The sequence below is a fragment of the Nuphar pumila genome, chromosome 1 (genome assembly GCF_984573655.1).
Source record: "Nuphar pumila chromosome 1, dmNupPumi1.hap1.1, whole genome shotgun sequence".
NCBI classification, from domain to species: Eukaryota; Viridiplantae; Streptophyta; class Magnoliopsida; order Nymphaeales; family Nymphaeaceae; genus Nuphar; species Nuphar pumila.
Genome location: NC_143249.1, coordinates 11,495,506 through 11,514,001, shown reverse-complemented (window position 1 = coordinate 11,514,001; position 18,496 = coordinate 11,495,506). Strand labels below are relative to the sequence as shown.

The window sequence follows — 18,496 nt, the reverse complement described above, 5'->3', positions numbered from 1 at the left end:
ACAACAATAATGAACAGCAGCCCACAACCATGAATGATAGTTTTAATTGTTTTTCAGCATAGCCGGGAATCACGCTTGATGTATCCATATTCAGAACTAAAAATACCAACTGAAATAAAACAACCAGCAAAAACCAGGGAATCACGACAACTGCTGCTCCCAGGCATATATAGCTCGACAGCCAACAAGAATATCAGTCCTTCAGGGCACGGTTAAACAACTCAGTCATCTCTCAATCACATGCCACAACACATATTCAGATTGCTGCTTCTCCCAAACAGCAGGAAATCACGGCAAAAAAAAACTCACGACAAATGAGATTGCTGCTCCCAAACAGTAGGAAATCATGGTAGGTAATCACGACAAATAAGATTGTTGCTTCTCCCAAACAGCAGGAGATCACGACAGGAAAACTCGGCAAAAGAAAATCACATCAGGAAATAAAAATCCAAAAACGAGGAGCTACCAGACCAGCGACACGCATCCACATCTGCTTCCTTAGATCTGATGACAGATCTGAGTCATGACCATGGTCAAATCCCAGATCTGTTATCAGATCTTACACAGAAAAAAAAGACAGCTGACCTGATTTGAATATATATTGTTTTTTCGTTGGTGTAGATCAATCGTAGATTGATCACGATCGATCATGCTCCCACGATCGACTGCTCTGATACCATGTAGAAGGAATAGAGGAGATGCACCGAACCCTAGGTATATATATATATATATATATATATATATATATAGAGAGAGAGAGAGAGAGAGAGAGAGAGAGAGAGAGAGAGACGGTTGCACAGTAATAGAACTCGTTAATTGTTATTAGGGCTCCTCTCTATGTTAAATAGAGAGATCAAAAAGAATAAATTACATCTAAGTCCATCATAAAATTAAAAATTCAAATAACCTCTATTCTAAGAAGACTTAATCTTAAAACCACCTAATCTCAACAATATTTATTTGATTATATTCTTAAACTTGAATTATTGATGAATAAAGTTATTTTAGTTTGGTTGATGGTTAATGTAAGATCCATTGTGGTTTGGATTGTGTTATGTCTGTAAGGCCCTAAATCTCTGGGTATAGTTTCCAGAAGTGTTTAAAAAAAAATTCACTTTTCAACGAGGATGAGTTGGGGTCGTTACGGATTGTTGGAGCCTCATGAGTTTATCAATTGATTATCTGGTATATATGCACAGTACAGTGATGTAAATAATCAAAATCAACCTGAACTTCGGGACCAATCATTTAGGGTTCATTTGGATGACACTGCTAATTGGGTGAGGATATGGTTTTTAACCAAAGATCAACACCATGTTTAGGAGACAATACAAACTCAATCTCCAAAGATCCCAATCTGGTTGTGGTGGTGGTGAGTGGTGTGGGGCACTTGGACAAGTTTGGCTTGAGGATGAGTTTATTACAAGCGGAAGGGACCAATGCAGAACATGTAGACTAAGCTTTCAAGAAACGTCAAGACAAGGCCAGAAGTGGTCAAAATATAACAATATCTTCAAAATGGCATAACTTTTAATCCAATTACCCGGTCAATGAAAATTTATGTTAAACCATGTGTTCTGGAAATGGGGAATTAGCATGTCTTATTAACTGATGTGCTAGAGATAGAAGGATGAGATGCAGCAGTTATTTGCACAGAAGCAGATCAAATGTTAGGTAAGAGTGCCCAAAGAATGAGATAGGTAATTGTTCCACTAAGTTGAACACAAAACATAGTTCAACTATACGTGAAAGAAAAATACAGACTGGTTTGTACGCCATAGGAAATCAACTAAAACAGGTCCATTCAATCATATATTTCTTCATATAAAATTTTTTCCACTAACATACATTCTTAGAGAAGTACATGAATGTTTGAATCCACTCTATGAAGACTGAAACAACCATACAGCATCCATTAATTGTTAGTCAAAACAGGACATTGGAACTAAATGCTTGCCAACACGATTCAACAGTAAGAGAACATTCATCATGTTGAGGATATCTGCAGATCAACTAAAAAAAGTCCCATTCTACCAAATGCTGTTCATATGAATGGTTCTCTTCTCATGTACATTCTAAGAAATCATACATTAATATTTCAGTACACAATACATTTAAGACTCAACTGAAAGCGTATTTATTACATGAATTGTTAATCAAAACAAATGGATATTAGAGCTAAATGTCTGCCTCCACATTTGAACAGCAAGAAAATAAAAATAAATATCATATTGAGGATATTCTCTTAACCTGGACAAGACAATTAGGATGCAATGCTATTTCATCAATCTTATTCTCAGCCTTGAGCCAATCAACTGCAAAAAGCTTCAAAAGTGAATCGCCGCCAGGAATCTGTTAAGAGGAAAAAAATGACATGCTTAATACAAACCTAATAGTAAGCCCAAGAAAAAACACTGTAGCAGCTAGGAAGGAAATTTGGACAACAAAAGCATATATGAGCTAATATGATGTCAAACAAGTTATTGTATGATTGAAGCAAAGCTTGTGTCCTAATTGTTAAGATTAATGTATCCTTTTTGTATAATATATATATATATATACGTATATATGTATATATTGTTAAATTGTACATATACCTATGTCACATGGGTGCGGGAGCGGGTGCAACATGGGTGTGGCGCAATTTAAAAAATTTTGGACACGGGGACTCGGCTATATATATATATAAGACTCTGTCAAAGTTGTGCCCATTAGGGGACACGTGATGAGTTGTGAAGCTTGATTTAGGGTTTTTTTCCTTACAGGAGGGGGGGGGGGGGGAGGGGTTCCCCCGGCACGGGTCCCGCTGCGCGGTCAGTGGTCCAGGAGGGGCTGCCCCTAGCGGGGGGTTATAGGGGAGCAGCGCCCCCCCCCCTCGAATTTTGTTTTTAAATTATGTTTTTAAAAAAATTCAAAAAATGGACCAAAATGACCCTTGGTGCATTGACCGCACCCAGGGTCGGGTTGACCGAGTTCGAGAATGTAACGACCCCAACTCATGCACCTTGAAAATGCAATTTTTTTTTTAACAAGATGTGAAAATATTCCCAGAGATCTGGGGCCTTTACAGTTCCACTCACCGCTGGATAGCCACACACCATAATTATAACGACCCCAACTCATCCCCTTTGAAAATGCAATATTTTTTTTTAAAAAACAGAGCGGAAAACTTCTCAGAGACCCGGGGTCTTCACAGTTCCAATTCTAACTGGATAGCCAAACACCACAAACGAACTTGCAATTATCATCCATAAAACCAAACCAATATCTTTATTCATGAGTTAAGAATTAATCTCAAAAACAGTGTTCCACTCAACAAAAAGTAACGTAACCACTGACGTAAATAAGTAAATGAAAAGAACACTAGACTGAAAGACCAAAAAGAAAGAGCCACTCTGTCCACAAATGAAGCTGTCAAAAACTTACCTTGCGTACGCGGGGCGCGATTTGGGTTCGGATCCGAGACCCGGGATCCAACCGCGAGTTGGATCCGTGACTCGCCTGGGATATGGATCCGCAGGTTGGATCCAATTGCGGATCCTAGTGTTTCGTTTATTATTATTATTTTTATAATAATATTATTATTATCTATTTTTCTTTCTTTTTCTAATAGGTTTATATATATATATATGATATTATAAGTATATACCCTTTATGGATCCTGGATAAGAAATGTGGATCCTAAGTGATCTTATTTTGGATCAAAGTAGAGTTTTAACTGGACCCAAATATTACCGATGTAAAATTGACAATGAAAATTAAGGATCCGATATCCAAGATCCAAATAAAGTAATATGAATCCAAACATCGCCTAGGCTATTACGGATTCCCAATAAAGTGTTATAGGTCCAATATACAAATTTTCTCATTAACATTTGATTTAAACTTCACGGACCCGCTGAATTCATCCTGGATCCAATATCTAATATAACCATCATATTGATGATCCAATATCAGAGATCTGATCCATTTGCCTAAAATCCATTAATGGTTATCCAATAAAAAATGTTCATGATTTGATATCTAAGATCCAAACATGATATCGAAGGTTCATACTGGATATTAGGGACCCAATCATTGAAGATCCAAATAGGATTCCCAAGATCTAAATATGAATAACAATTATAAAAATAGCTTTGGACATAAATTGTGAGTTTATGTACCTAATAAAATTCACGGGTATTACAGTTATGGTGTAGATGATAAATGTAAGATCCCTGATGGTTTGTTTGGTTATCCAATTGGGAGTGAAACTGTAAAGGCCCCGGTCCCTAGGAAGATTTCTGCAATGGGTTAAAAAAAATTCTGCATTTTTAAGGGGTATGAGTTGGGGTCGTTACATTAAATAGGGACATGCATGCAAAAAAACTCTGAGAATAACTTAATAAGTTATTCATGCATGTGCATTGAATCATGCATATTTATTGTTCTTCATTATTTCATGCATTCATGCTTATTCTGTTTCGGATGATACTTGTTTAAATGCTTGAATGGTAAGTTGATTATGGAAATTGTTGTTGTGATATTCCTCTAAAATTATGCATGAATTTGGTTTATGCTATTTCCTTACTGTTTGAATTTTTAGAGGAATTCGTACAAAGGACTCTAGTTTTTACTTGTTTTCAAAAATCTGTTTTACAAGACCGTGGACTTGCTAACTAGAGACTGCGAGCCTTGCATGACATGTTCTGGGTTCTTGACATAGTGACTCCTTGTTACAGACAATTTTATTATTTCAGCTTATATGATGTTTATTCAATTAAAGATGATTATTCTCCTTTGATTCAATGCACTATCAGTCTGTGGTTTGGTATATTAAATTTGTGAGACCCCGGATCCTTGGGTTTATTTCCGTAATTGTTTAAAAAAAAAAATCTACTGTTTTTACGAGGATTAGTTGGGGTCGTTACAATAGCGCTGGTGTAGAGCCAACTGTTTTTGTCTTCTACTGAGGTAGAAGGGATATCTCCCCTATATTGTTGAACTCTCTTATATTAGTGCTAATGATGTTTTCCTTCTTGGTGTACCTTCTTTACTCATCTCTATTCTATCCTTTTCTTATTTTGATATGATATTAGATCCATATTTAATCAGAGTTGTTTGAAGTTGAAGAAAGGTGTGATGAGACTTTATTCTTGGGTTTTTGTTCATGCACATACCTCGAGGAGATGACATCAGCATCACCTCCCTTGTAATGAAGTATGCAGAATTACAAGAACAAAGTGCAAAAGCACAAACAAGTCCAAGAGTGAACAATTACAAAGGCACACTATAAGCACAAAAGTGCATAAGCAAAAGTTCACTATGGGGTAATACAAAAGTGCCTACAAAGGGCAACACCAACAAGTAAAATAATAGGATTTTATTAATAACATGCTTAAAAGCATTAAAAGGAATAGGGGGAACACCTCACCTATTTATATACAACAATTTTGAGCCTCATATCATGAATACATATTTTTTTATGGTACATATTTGCCTACAAAGGGCAAACACCAACAAGTCCTAAAGTAATCACGGATACTCATGTCCCCTTGTTTGATGGTACATATTTTTTCTTGAAGAAAGAATTGCCTTGCAAGATCTTTTTATGTATACATACCTTTCATAAAAAACTACGCCTTATTTGCCTTGCAGAACTTAGCGATGTTGGCACATATTTTGAGCTCAACATTGTTCATAAACCATGCAAGAAATTTTCCATGTTTACTTTCACAATCTTCTATCTTGGATTGATGGTCTTTGTTGAGAATAGGTGGTTTTATGTTAAGTCTTTTTATATTAGAGGCTATTTGAAATTTTGTTTTTTATAATGGGCTTAGATGTAATTATTCCGTTTAGCCTCTCTCTATTTAACATAGAGAGAAGCCCTAATAATAGTTAACGAGTTTCTTTTCCAAACAACCGTCTCTCTCTCTCTCTCCCTACCTAGGGTTCGGTGCTTCTCAAATATTCTTGAACATGGTATCAGAGCACTGATCTCGGGAGCGTGATCAATCTGCAATCGAGCTACACCAACGAAAAAAAAAACATTGGAATCAGGTGTGTATTATAATTTTTTTTTTAAGATCTGTCATCAGATCTAAGAGCCATCGTGGGTGCGTGCCTTCAAGTCTGGCAGGCGTAACCCTTGAGCCCTCGATTTCCACCATCGAGTTCCACCAATCTTCTTTGAAACAGCTGTCGTGTTTTTTTTTGGGTTTGGGAGCAGTGAAAATCTTTTTTTCATATGCTGCTATTGGTGATCGAGCTCGAGATCTGCTGCTATTGGTGATTTTTGTTTTTTTTGAAGTAATGAAATTCCTCTTTGTGACTGTCGTGCTTTATTTTTCTGGGAGCATCAGCTGTCGTGATTTACAACACCTGTCAATATGATTTCAGATGTGATTTTGTTTTATGCTGTGAAAGAAGCATGTTCAGTTGTGTTCAAATCGAGGCAGCATGCGTGATTTCTTGCTGTGTTGGAAAATATCCATGTTTATGTGCTGTGTTGAAAAAAAAAATTGTTCCTGGTTATGTGAAAGTGCTTCTGCTCTCGTGGGATTCTGTGTTGGGCAGCAGGCGTGATTTCCTGCTGTGTTGAGAAAAAAAAAATGTCACTCGTTATGTGAAAGTTTTCTGCTGTCGTGGGATTCTGTGTTGGGCAACAGGCTCGATTCCCTGTTGTATTGGAAAATCTCCATGTTTGTGGGCTGCTGTCCATTACTGTCTTTACATTCTGTGTTGGGTACAGTTGCTGGTTGACATATTGGCTGACACGTGATTCAAAATTTTTCTGTTCAAGTGAGTGTATTTGTTTCTTTTGCAGCTGAAATAGTATAAAATCTTCAGTATGGCTGAAACTTCGAAGTGTGATTCCAAAATGGAACATATTGGGGAGTATAAGGCTTTTGCCAACCCCTTCTCGTACGGCTCTTCCGTAAGGTTGAATGAAACCAACTATGCCAGGTGGTCCAGAACTTTTATGATGTCGGTATCTGGACATCGTTGAAAACATATTTTGTTGGAAGACGAACCCACTGAAAAATTGGGAAAATATGTTACTTGGGATGAAGACAATGACATAGTTATGTCATGGATCATGAATAGTGTCGAACCCCATATTGCAGATGGATTGATTTACTATAATACAACCAAACTGATGTGGGACAATCTTCGTGATACATACTCACAAGAAACTAATGTGAGTCGTATCTTGCAAGTCGAACAAGAGATATATAATTTGTAGCAAGGAGATCAGACCTTGGCCCAGTACTATGCCTCTGTCAAAGCTGCGTTTGAAAGACTTAATGCTCACAGGCCTCTTTGTTGCTCGAAGCAAAAGGATCATCAAGAACAAACCATGGTTGCTCACTTTCTTACAGGTCTCTCTTCAGAATTTTCTGTTGCAAAAGTTCAAATGTTGACTGGATCAAATGTTCCTACTCTTGCTGATGCTTACAATCGTCTGAGTAGACTTGCGATCTCTCTTCAACAATCTCAGCCTGTGACTCAGTCATCTGCTCTTGTTCTCTCATCTGGTTATGGGCGTGGAAATATTCAGAATATCAGAGGACGAGGTCGTGGACGCGGTATGGGAGGCAGAGGAAAGCTTCAATGTACATTCTGTGGAAAATCTGGACATTTAGAAGATCGTTGCTGGGATAAGCATGGTCGGCCACCCTCTTCTTCATCAAAGTCATATGCTCCTAAAGCAAATGTTACTACTACCGAGGCAACAAATGTACAGGATAATATCTCTGCAAGTGACAGTAGTATCACCCTCAGTCGTGCTGAATATAATGAGTTGATAGCTCTTCGTCCTTTAAGTTCCACCCCTCCTGTAGCTGGTGTTGCCTATTCAACCGGAAATCATCTTCATCCGACTGACAGTAAGTGGATTATTGACTCTGGCGCATCCAGACATTTGTGTGAAAATTCACTTGTTTTTTCAGATATAAAGGATATTAATGCTCATCGAGGAGCCTCATTAGCCGATGGGAGTTTCTCCCCGGTTGTTGGTCAGGAAAATATTTCTATATCCTCCTCATTACAGTTGCAAAATGTTCTTCATGCTCCAAACTTTCCTCAAAGTTTACTCTCTGTTAGTTGCCTTATAAGAGAACAAAACTGTAGAGTAATATTTGATCCAATGGGTTGTCATTTTCAGGATTTGCTGACGGGGAAGAAGATTGGTGGAGGCTATGAAGAAAATGGAGTTTACTACCTACATCATCAAATGGGTAATGTTCATGCTGCAGTGGAACACTCATTCAGTCCTGTTCAGTGGCATCGTCGTCTTGGTCATCCTTCATTGTCAAAGCTTCATTCGGTCTTCCCTCAAATTCCTTCCACCACATCATTTCAGTGTGAAGCATGTCAGTTGGGAAAGCTTCATCGAAGTTCGCTCCCTTCAAGTCAGAGTCAGTATAGTAATAAAGTTTTTGAACTTCTTCATGTAGATGTATGGGGTCCTAGTAAGATTCCTACAAGGACTCGGTGTCATTACTATCTTGTAATTGTTGATGATTTCTCTAAGTTGTCATGGGTGTTTTTAATAAAGGAACGATCTGAAGTTCCAAGTATTATCAAATCCTTAATTCTTGAAATAAAAACTCAGTTTGAATCTATTGTCAAGATTGTTCGCACTGATAATGCTCTCGAGTTTAAATCAAAAGGTCTGTTACAATTTTACCAAGATCATGGCATCCAACCCCAAACTTCCTGTGCCTATTCATCTCAACAAAATGGGGTGGCTGAGCGAAAACATCGGCACCTGCTTGATGTTGCCAGGACCATTATGATTCAATCCAATGTTCCTGCGTTATACTGGGGTGATACGATTACCACTGCTTGCTATCTAATCAACCGCATGCCTTCGTCTTCTGTGGGTGATCAAATTCCATTACATATCCTAAAACCCAATACCCCACTCTTCTCCTTCTCGCCCAAAATATTTGGATGTGTTTGTTTTGTACACAAACTTGACCCTGACCATGATAAATAAGCTGCTCAAGCTTCAAAATGCATATTTATAGGTTATCCCAAAAATCAAAAGGGATATCGATGTTATGATCCTATTTCTCGCCGAGAGTATGTCAGTGTGGATGTATCTTTCTTGGAATCCACTCCATATTACTCTAGTACTGGTTCCCCGTTCCAGGTTGATCCAGCTGAGTCTTTTCAATTACCTATACCTCCTTTTCCTTTGGAATCCGTGCCCTCATTACCGAACCAAACTTCATCCTCTTCCAGATTTCATAATCCTCCATTAGTATATGTGCGTAGAGCTCCACCTCCGCAAGTGCTTTCATCTTCTTCATCCCCTGAGGTAAGTTCTACTGACAATAGTGATCTTCATGATGATGATAAAAGGCCTATTGCTCTACAAAAGGGGACACGACAATGTACCTTATATCCCATATCTCATTTTGTCTCCGATGCCAGAATTGGAAATCAGATGAAAACTTTTATTTCAGCCTTATCTGCTGAAACTATTCCTCTGAACTATCAACAGGCAGAACTTGATAATCGTTGGAAGCTGGCTATGCAAGAAGAAACGGATGCTTTAGTATCTCAGCATACATGGGATCTAGTTGATTCCCCAGCAGATGCTGACATTGTCGGATGTAAATGGGTATATACAATAAAATACAAATCTGATGGTTCTCTTGAAAGATACAAGGTCAGATTAGTAGCAAAAGGGTATACTCAGACATATGGTATTGATTTCTTTGAAACCTTTTCTCCTTTTGCACGGATGGGTACCATTCGTCTTGTTCTCTCAGTAGCGGTTCAGCATGGTTGGAGTTTGTGCCAATTAGATGTGAAAAATGCATTTCTATATGGGGATCTATCTGAGACCATTTACATGCAACAACCCCCAGAATTCAAGGTTGAGGGGGAGTGTCAGAAGGTGTGCAGATTGAGAAAGGCGATTTATGACTTGAAACAAAGTCCTCGTGCATGGTTTCAAAAGTTGTTTGAAGTGATGTCACACTTTGGCTTTAATAGGTCAGCAGTAGATCATACACTATTTATAAAGAAAACTAGCTCTGACATAGTTGTTATGGTGGTATATGTGGATGACATCAATCTTACAAGAGATGATGTGAAAGCTATAGAAGCCACAAAGGCTCATCTTCAAAAACACTTTGTTACAAAAGACCTTGATTCATTCAGGTATTTTCTGGGTATAGAAGTTGCCAGGAGCCGTGAAGGGATGGTTTTGTCTCAACGGAAGTATGTTCTTGACTTATTAAAGGAAACAGGAATGTTGGGAGCTAAACCAGCAAATATTCCCATGGACCATAAAGTTCAGTTGTTTGAACAAGGGTCAAAACCGGTTGATAGCAAAAACTATCGCTCCCTAGTAGGGAAGCTACTGTATGTAACTGTGACCAGGCCAGATATTGCTTTAGCAGTAAGCAAAGTTAGTCAGTCTATGGACAAACCAACTAAGGTACACTGGAATGCAGCTATTATGATTCTCAGATATCTAAAATCTTCTCTTGGAAAGGGGTTATTGTTCAGGAAAGGTGGAACTCTGGAGATAGTGGTCTATTCTGATGCTGACTATGCACAATCTGTAGTGGATAAAAAATCTACCACAGGATTCTGTGTGTTTCTGGGAGACAACTTGATTTCTTGGAGAAGTAAGAAACAAAATGTGGTTTCTAGGTCGAGTGCAGAATCAGAATATGGGGCTATGGCCCAAACAACTGCTGAATTGATGTGGGTTCGTATTGTTCTTCATGATCTTCAGGTGAAGATTTCCTCTCCCATGACCATGATGTGCGATAACAAAGCTGAAACATATATAGCGAACAATCCTGTATTTCATGAGAGAACAAAGCACATTGAGGTTGATTGCCACTATGTAAGAGATATGGTTCAAGCTGGTCATATCACTACCAAATATCTAAAGTCGGAAGACCAAGTTGCAGATATGTTTACAAAACCTCTTGCTAGACCAAATTTCTCAAAATGTTGTGACAAGCTGAGCATGATTGATATCTATGCTCCAGCTTGAGGGGAAGTGTTGAGAATAAGTGGTTTTATGTTAAGTCTTTTTATATTAGAGGCTATTTGAAATTTTGTTTTTTATAATGGGCTTAGATGTAATTATTCCTTTTAGCCTCTCTTTATTTAACATAGAGAGAAACCCTAATAATAGTTAACGAGTTTCTTTTCTAAACAACCGTCTCTCTCTCTCTCTCTCCCTACCTAGGGTTCGATGCTTCTCAAATATTCTTGAACAGTCTTCAATGGCTTTTATGCGAGCATTTTCTTCTAAAGCTTTTTCTTGACCGCCTTCCATCTTGGTGGGTTTGAGTTGAGGTTCCAGAATAGAGCCCATCACATATCCCCAAAGCATCTTGTCTTTGAGGTTATTTTTCATGGCGGATGCCCACATCATGTAATTGGTACCATTCAACTTGAAAGAGAGATCAATCTTTTGCTCATTCTCCATTTTGGCTTAGTAGAAGAGGGAAGAGGGATTATGGAAGAACACAGAAGAACCTCTCCACTTGAGTTACCGTAAGCACCGCACTCCCCGAATCACGATCATTTAATGGTCACACTTCAAGAGACCAAGAGCACAATGACTTTGATACCATGTAATAAAGTATGCAGAATTACAAGAACAAAGTACAAAAGCACAAACAAGTCCAATAGTGGATAATTACAAAGGCACCATATAAACACAAAAGTGCATAAACAAAAGTCCACTATGGGATAATACGAAAGTGCCTACAAAGGGCAACACCAAAAAGTAAAAGAATAGGATTTTATTGATAACACACTTAAAAGCATTGAGAGGAACAGGGGAAACAGCCCTCCTATTTATATACAAAAAACAAAAGGGAGGCCATTGGGAGCTCCCTTCATAGAGACGTTGGGGAGCTCCCAACGGTCATATTTATGACCGTTGGGGCCCCAACAACTCTATGGAGTGGGGCCCCCAATGGCATGGAAATAAATAAAAAAAAAGAAAAAGAAAATAACAAAAATAAAGACAATAAAATATAGTTGTTTATAATAAACAACTATAATTACATAGGAAAAGACTAAAATGCCCCTGTCAAGCAAACTAATACAATACAGATTATATATATATATATAAATATGTATATATAATTATATACATACATATATATATTTTAACACCCCATATCATCAGTCAGATCTTCATTGTTTGAGGTAGGGCTTTTGTAAAGTTTGATTTTAAGAGTCCAAAGAATCAAGAATTGTGGACATCAGAGTTATATGGGATTTTCTACGATTTTTCTTGAATCTTCTGGAAATATCCCCAAATAGTGACCATATTTGGATTTCTGACTATCCTGATCAGATTGATAAATTTTGGTGGCCTTAGTTTGATGTAATATAGTCGTTCTTATGTGGGGAAGCTTTTAGAAATATTTTTTGACAAGATTTCGTGTTTTGGTGAAACTTTGAAGTGATTTTAGTGGTCTATTTGGGGCAGTAGTTGAGTTTTTGCTTATTGGTCAGTAGAACTGCTGTAACCTCTGTGTTGACATCAGATTTCAACATTTCTGATATTGGATATCTGCTGTGGATGATTGGGTGTTATGAAGTTGCTCGGTATATGTTCTTGAGTTGGGGATTTTATTGTTGAGCCTCATATCATGATACTCTTAATTGTATTTGTCGAGTATTCTTCTTGGATTGCTATAACAGTGTCATAAAGACTAGTCTTGGTTGTTTGGCTGTTGCTATTACTAGTTTTGTGCAGGTATTTAATTTGTAGTTGTATTCAGATTCAAAGATTCAAAGAATAAGCATAAAGAAAGAAGCAAGCAAAGACGGAGCAAACTTGAGCTTCATTGCTTGACCACAAAGGAATAATAGTTACAACATATAGGGACATCCCCTTTATGGCTACACTAGAAGACAAAAATAGTTGACTACAACCCTATTACTAAATTACAAAAGTATCTCTCTATAATAAACATATTTACAAAAGTATAGAGCGTAGCACAAGACTAAGTAATACAAGTATTACATTCCTCAACACTCTCCCTCAAACTTGGGATGATGAAAACACAATCATTCCAAGTTTGAAAAGAAATGGTTGGAATGTCTTCAAAGGCAAACTTTTGGTGAAACTATCTGCTATCTGACTAGCCATTCCAATGTATGACAGCGAGATAATGCAGTCTTTTGGCAGCTGCATTATTTCTTTTGGGGTGACAGACTCACCCTCTCTGATCTGGATTTGAGGTCACTCCTTTTAGCTAGCCAAATTAGAAGGAAAAGAAGGATATGATTTCTGAATTGGCGCTGGTGGCTACTACAAACGTGGTGGGAGATATGGCTGGAACACAATGGGCAGATCTTTCATGGGATGACAAGGATGATTTAGGTGATACACCTGTCAATTTGAAGAGGCGTTCTAGCTTGGATGAGGCTGAAATGGCCCAACTGTGCACTTTCTACCTTGGATCCTCAGATGCTGCGATCGTTTCTTCAGTCCATATAACCATGATCTATTCTTGCTCCCTGTTTTGGATTTCATCTGTTTATGCAGGTTATGTACTCTGCTCCTTTTGGGTGACTCCTGGTCACCACTGCCTCTTAATATAATACTTCAAATTTTTTTCGTAATACTTAAATATTCAAAAATCATGTTTTTCACCGAAAAGACATGATTTAATAGTTGATTCCTAGCAAATGGAGCATGCCAAACACATCTGTAGGGTCGAATTTGCAAACAAAATGTAGAAAATGCCTACTTCACACTCTAGTTCTTATATTTGCACTTCTCATATTCCAGTGGCCCATACATATATATACATTCATAACCCTTAACATAAAGCAATAAAACATAAATATCATCTAAAATGCAAATTCTTGGGCAACAATTTTAAACCATTATGATTAAAAAGATTAAAACATAAATCTATGTTGAAAAATGAAATGCAATATAATCAATGACAATCTTAAAAGAAAAAGCACACAAGTAAATAAAAAATAAACAATCAAAACAATCAAAAGAAATAGATATGGACACTGTTTGATCATGTCCTCCAAGTTATGTCATAAGCACTTCACTTAAAATGCATGTCTCATGTTGACACGACAGTACCAATACACTACAAGACTTCATGGACATGGTCAAACATGTGTCGAACAAGGCACATGTACCTGTACATCAAATTACTGGCTTGTTCATCAAAGCACAACCAACTACTCGGTTTCACACTTGTTTGCAAACTCGCAGTGGTTCCTCTTACACCATCTCCAGTTTAAGGGGGAGTAGACAACATTTTAAATAAGTTACAGTTCGGACTATTTAGCCATTTTTTCAATTCCTTTTGATGTGTAACCCATAATAAAGAGGTTGGTGGGCACTGTATTATGAAATGTTGAGCAAAATTATAGATTGAAAGATTAGGCTCCTTCTTTGGTTTCTGTTCTCTCTCCTTCACTCGACCATCACTTTGTAGACCCACCAAGCCAACCCCATCAGACATGATCCTACCGGATCAAGAGTGGTGCATTGGCAAGCTAGTTCATGTTTGCTAGCTGGCCAAACACAAAAATATGAGACAAGATCTGGCTTATGAGTCAATCAGGATGGGTCCTATGCACCATCACCACTGCCAAAAACAGTGGATTGATATGGTTCGACACAATGTCATTAGATACTACACAAAGAAACTAACAAAGACAGAATGTCCATGTAAACCTTCATAAAAAAACATGACAGCCATTATAGAGAAAGCAGCCAGGAACTGTGCACAATAAATTTCTCACATGTATGGGCAAGCATTTGCATGCAAATAAAGATCCATCCTGACTTCTCATTTCATAATTAGTTCTCGTGGAGAGGTAAGCTAAGAATAATCTATTCATCAGATCCATCCTGACTTCTCATTTCATAATTAGTTCCCATGGAAAGAGAGTCCTGTTTTACCTTGGAGAAATCATTCAAGTATGTTTTCCCTCTTATCATAAAGCCATGCCCACTTATATCCATCCAACAATTTGAGTCAGATTGGTTTTTTCCTTGCTGCATAGACCCATGAAACTGACTTGCATCAATGTTGATTGGACTGGCCAGAAGATCTAGTTCATTACTTGCACCAGGAGCTGCAACCATGATAAGCAATAAGTAATTATTCAATGTGATTACTTACTTACAAAAAGGTATGTCAAGATTCACAAACACCAAATTTTGCTTCAATAATCTGATGATCTAAACCAGAAAAACAAACAATCAAGCAAGAAAAGAGGAAAACCTATTTTATGCCCGACAGAACAGAGGTCACGTTCTAATCATAAGTAAAATTCTTTGGATTCAAATATGATGTACTGACAACAATGAATAACGGTTCATTCCTAAAATGATTGGTCCAATGGTTTCAAAGAAAATCCAGTACACGCTAACCAAATGATTTGTGATGAATCTAGGTACCCATTGTTAAAGTGCAAATTATGTACTCATAATCTTGTATCTATTTGTGTATTAGGGGCAGTTTGTATATTTGTATTTCTTTAGGGACAGACTTGTACTTTGTTAGGTTATAAGTGCCTTCTTGTTCATACTTATTCTTTTGTAATAACCCTCTGACATGAGGGCATTTTCTTCCAGATTACATAATTTGTACGGCTTGAGTTAATAATACTGTTCTTTTCGTTCTTACAACACCCTTGCTCGCATAAAATGGTATCTGAGTGATGGATTGACCTGGTACTCTGTGCGTGATTTGCTGAGAGAATTGCCAACTAAAGGAAGACATTTACTCACCCTGCGGTTTGTTGTCAGCCACAACCTCGACAGTTTCAGATTCTGCTGAGGTGAAGTCCTCATATCTTATCCCTGGGAGTCTAATAAGCCCTCTAGGCTTAGGTGCTGCTCCCTGGTCATTTTTAGTGCTTTTTATAAGGCATTAGCTTCGCGATAGGAGGGTGGTCTGCTGAAAGGATCGTTTTTCTTCATTCCATGTTTTCAATCCATATAGAAGAGCAATACAGGTGCTTCCTACCTCTTTTCACTTGATTTGGTCTCCTCCACTGTTCAACAACTGTTGTCTAGATCTGCGACCTTTTCTGCATAATAAGAGCCTGTTTTTGCTGGGTTCTCAGTATTATTACACTGTGTAGCTGTTTCATTTGACACTATGTCACATGGGTATGGGTACATGTGCTGGTATGTAGGGTACAACACGGCGATTTCAAAAATTGTGGGTACGGGGGCACGACTATATATATATATATATATATATATATATATATATATATATATATATATATATATAAATTGTTTGGACTTTGGATTGGGTTGGACCCAATCCATCTTGTATATATTATATATATTGAGGAGATTGGGGGTGTGGATGATATTTTTGGGAGATAGGGGGTGTGGGCGATTTTTTTTTTAAAGAAAGGAGGGGGCAGCTTGATATTTTTTTTATAAAATAAAATGTTATGTTCTTTTTCTTTCTCTCTCCAGCACACCGACAAAAGAACAAGAAGAGGAAGGAAAAGAAGAAGAAGAGGAAGCCAGGTACGCCTCTCCCTCCACCACTTTCTTCCTCCTCCTCCTTTGTTTCTTCTGTCTCGCTCTCTCTGTGTGTGAGGGGGAAAACCAGAGAGAGTGAGGAAAATAGAGAGGGGGGGGGGGGGGGGGGTAAACGAGACCAGAGAGAGGGGGTATTGTGGTGAGGGTGGGACCAAAATGGTCCTGCCCTTTTGACCTTGGTTTGAACAAGGTCAAAAACCCTAAAAAAACAAGTTTGGGTCGAATCTGGGTTGGACCAGACCCGGATTAGTGCGGGACCCGACCCAGGGCATACCGGCATTGAGTCCGGTACCAGTATCTGTGTCGACATAGGTCGACACCTCATATGGCGTGTCCATGTTACATAGATTTGACATATTCTTTATGAACATGTGCTGTAACACCCCAAAATTTCAAATTTGCGAACCTTTCAGAAAACAGGCAAGAGACTAGAAAAATATCTTTCCTTCAGAGCTTGTTTATGAAATCAACGAAAGACTATTCATTTGTCAAATTCAGAAAGGCAAGCTGACAACTTTGGGCATGTTAGCTAAAAGAACCAAACTCACAAAATTCGGATATTCCAAGAAAAATCCGTTACAAAACCCAAAACGTTCAGAACGCGAGCTAAGAGAAGGAAGAACAAAGCCTTGAAGCAATCTTGCCATCGCCCGTGGTGTACCTAATTATAACTTATACCCACAGAATGAGTTAGTTTCGCAAAAAACTAGTAGGTGCATAAGAGAGACTACAATAAACTGAATTAAGTACATTTAATTCAGTATGCTAAGCAGTTTAAAAAAGATAAGCAGTTAAACAGGTAAGCACTGCAACAAGGTAAGCAGTGCAAACTGGTAAGCGGTGCAAGCAGGTAAGTAGTGCATGCGGGTAAGCGGTGCAAGCGGTAAGCAGTTCAAAGCAAGTAAGCAGCGCAACTGTCAAACGCAACATGACAATTCATTTGATCGTAAGCTGTGAACTACCATGCAACAAGCTTGTTCTCGTTCCTAAAACGGGGTCTCTGCATCTAATCATCATCAGGTCCTCGTTTGTCACTCTCACTACTTCTAACAAACGCTTTGTCTTGAATCACCTTAAACTATTCCCATCTCTCAAGGCCTTACGTGACCAACTGTCACCGGTTATGACTCACCTAAGGCGTCATACTTTCTCAGAAAAACCCTGTAACGACCCCAACTCATACCCCTTGAAAATGCAGAATATATTTTTTTTAAACAATGCGGAAAACTTGTAACGCCCCAAAAATCCAGGACTTGTAACTTTTAGAATAATTTAGAAAGCTTTGAAGTCATACGATTATCAAAGTTTAAATAGTACTTCAACGGAAAATAATATTTTTAAAACCACAAGTCAATGGACCTTGAGCGCATTACAGCGTAAACTTTCCTTTGTCGAATTCCGCACAACTATTGAAATCAAATGGTTTCAAAATGCTGTTTCAATAATTGAGAATTTGTTCATGGGATTTTACAACTCGTTATATTTGTTGAAACCAAAAAAAAGTTTACTAAAACGGTTTTAGTAACTCAAGGTTTAATTAAAAGAGAATTTTTGAAATACACTTCATACCAAATTTACCAACATGTCCTCAGGAGCGAACGTCAGAGAAAGAGCACTATCTTGATCTCATCACACCATCGTGCGATCGCAGACTGTATTACCTATCCATCACCTGCCCATAAAATGGGTCAGTTTCACTAAAAACTAGTAGGTGCACAGACAGGACAATATATTAGAATGTGGAATATGGATTGGATATGGATCCGATATCGGATCCATATCCATTCACGAGTTTTGCTTTAGTTGTATTATAATGTAACATGTGTTACTTATAAGGGGCACTTTTGTCCTTGTAAAAGATAATTGTAACCCTATACTAATGAAGCACTAGTGCAGCAACCAAGACAGTTTTTGGGCTGCCGATTTCTCAAGAAGAGTTCTCTCTTTCTCTCTCTCTCTCTCACG

The 18,496-nt window shown here is 38.0% G+C and overlaps 1 protein-coding gene across 1 annotated transcript in view; it reads right to left on the bottom strand.

Annotated features, from left to right (window-relative positions):
* LOC149847969 (ENHANCED DISEASE RESISTANCE protein (DUF1336)) overlaps nt 1-18,496 on the bottom strand; it is a 320,270-nt gene that overhangs the window by 53,569 nt on the left and 248,205 nt on the right. Inside the window, exons 16-17 of the mRNA XM_090011056.1 lie at nt 14,924-15,099; nt 2,251-2,352 (exon numbers count right to left, since the gene is read on the bottom strand). Coding sequence (XP_089867182.1) covers nt 2,251-2,352; nt 14,924-15,099 — 278 coding nt within the window. The remainder of the gene's footprint in view (nt 1-2,250; nt 2,353-14,923; nt 15,100-18,496) is intronic.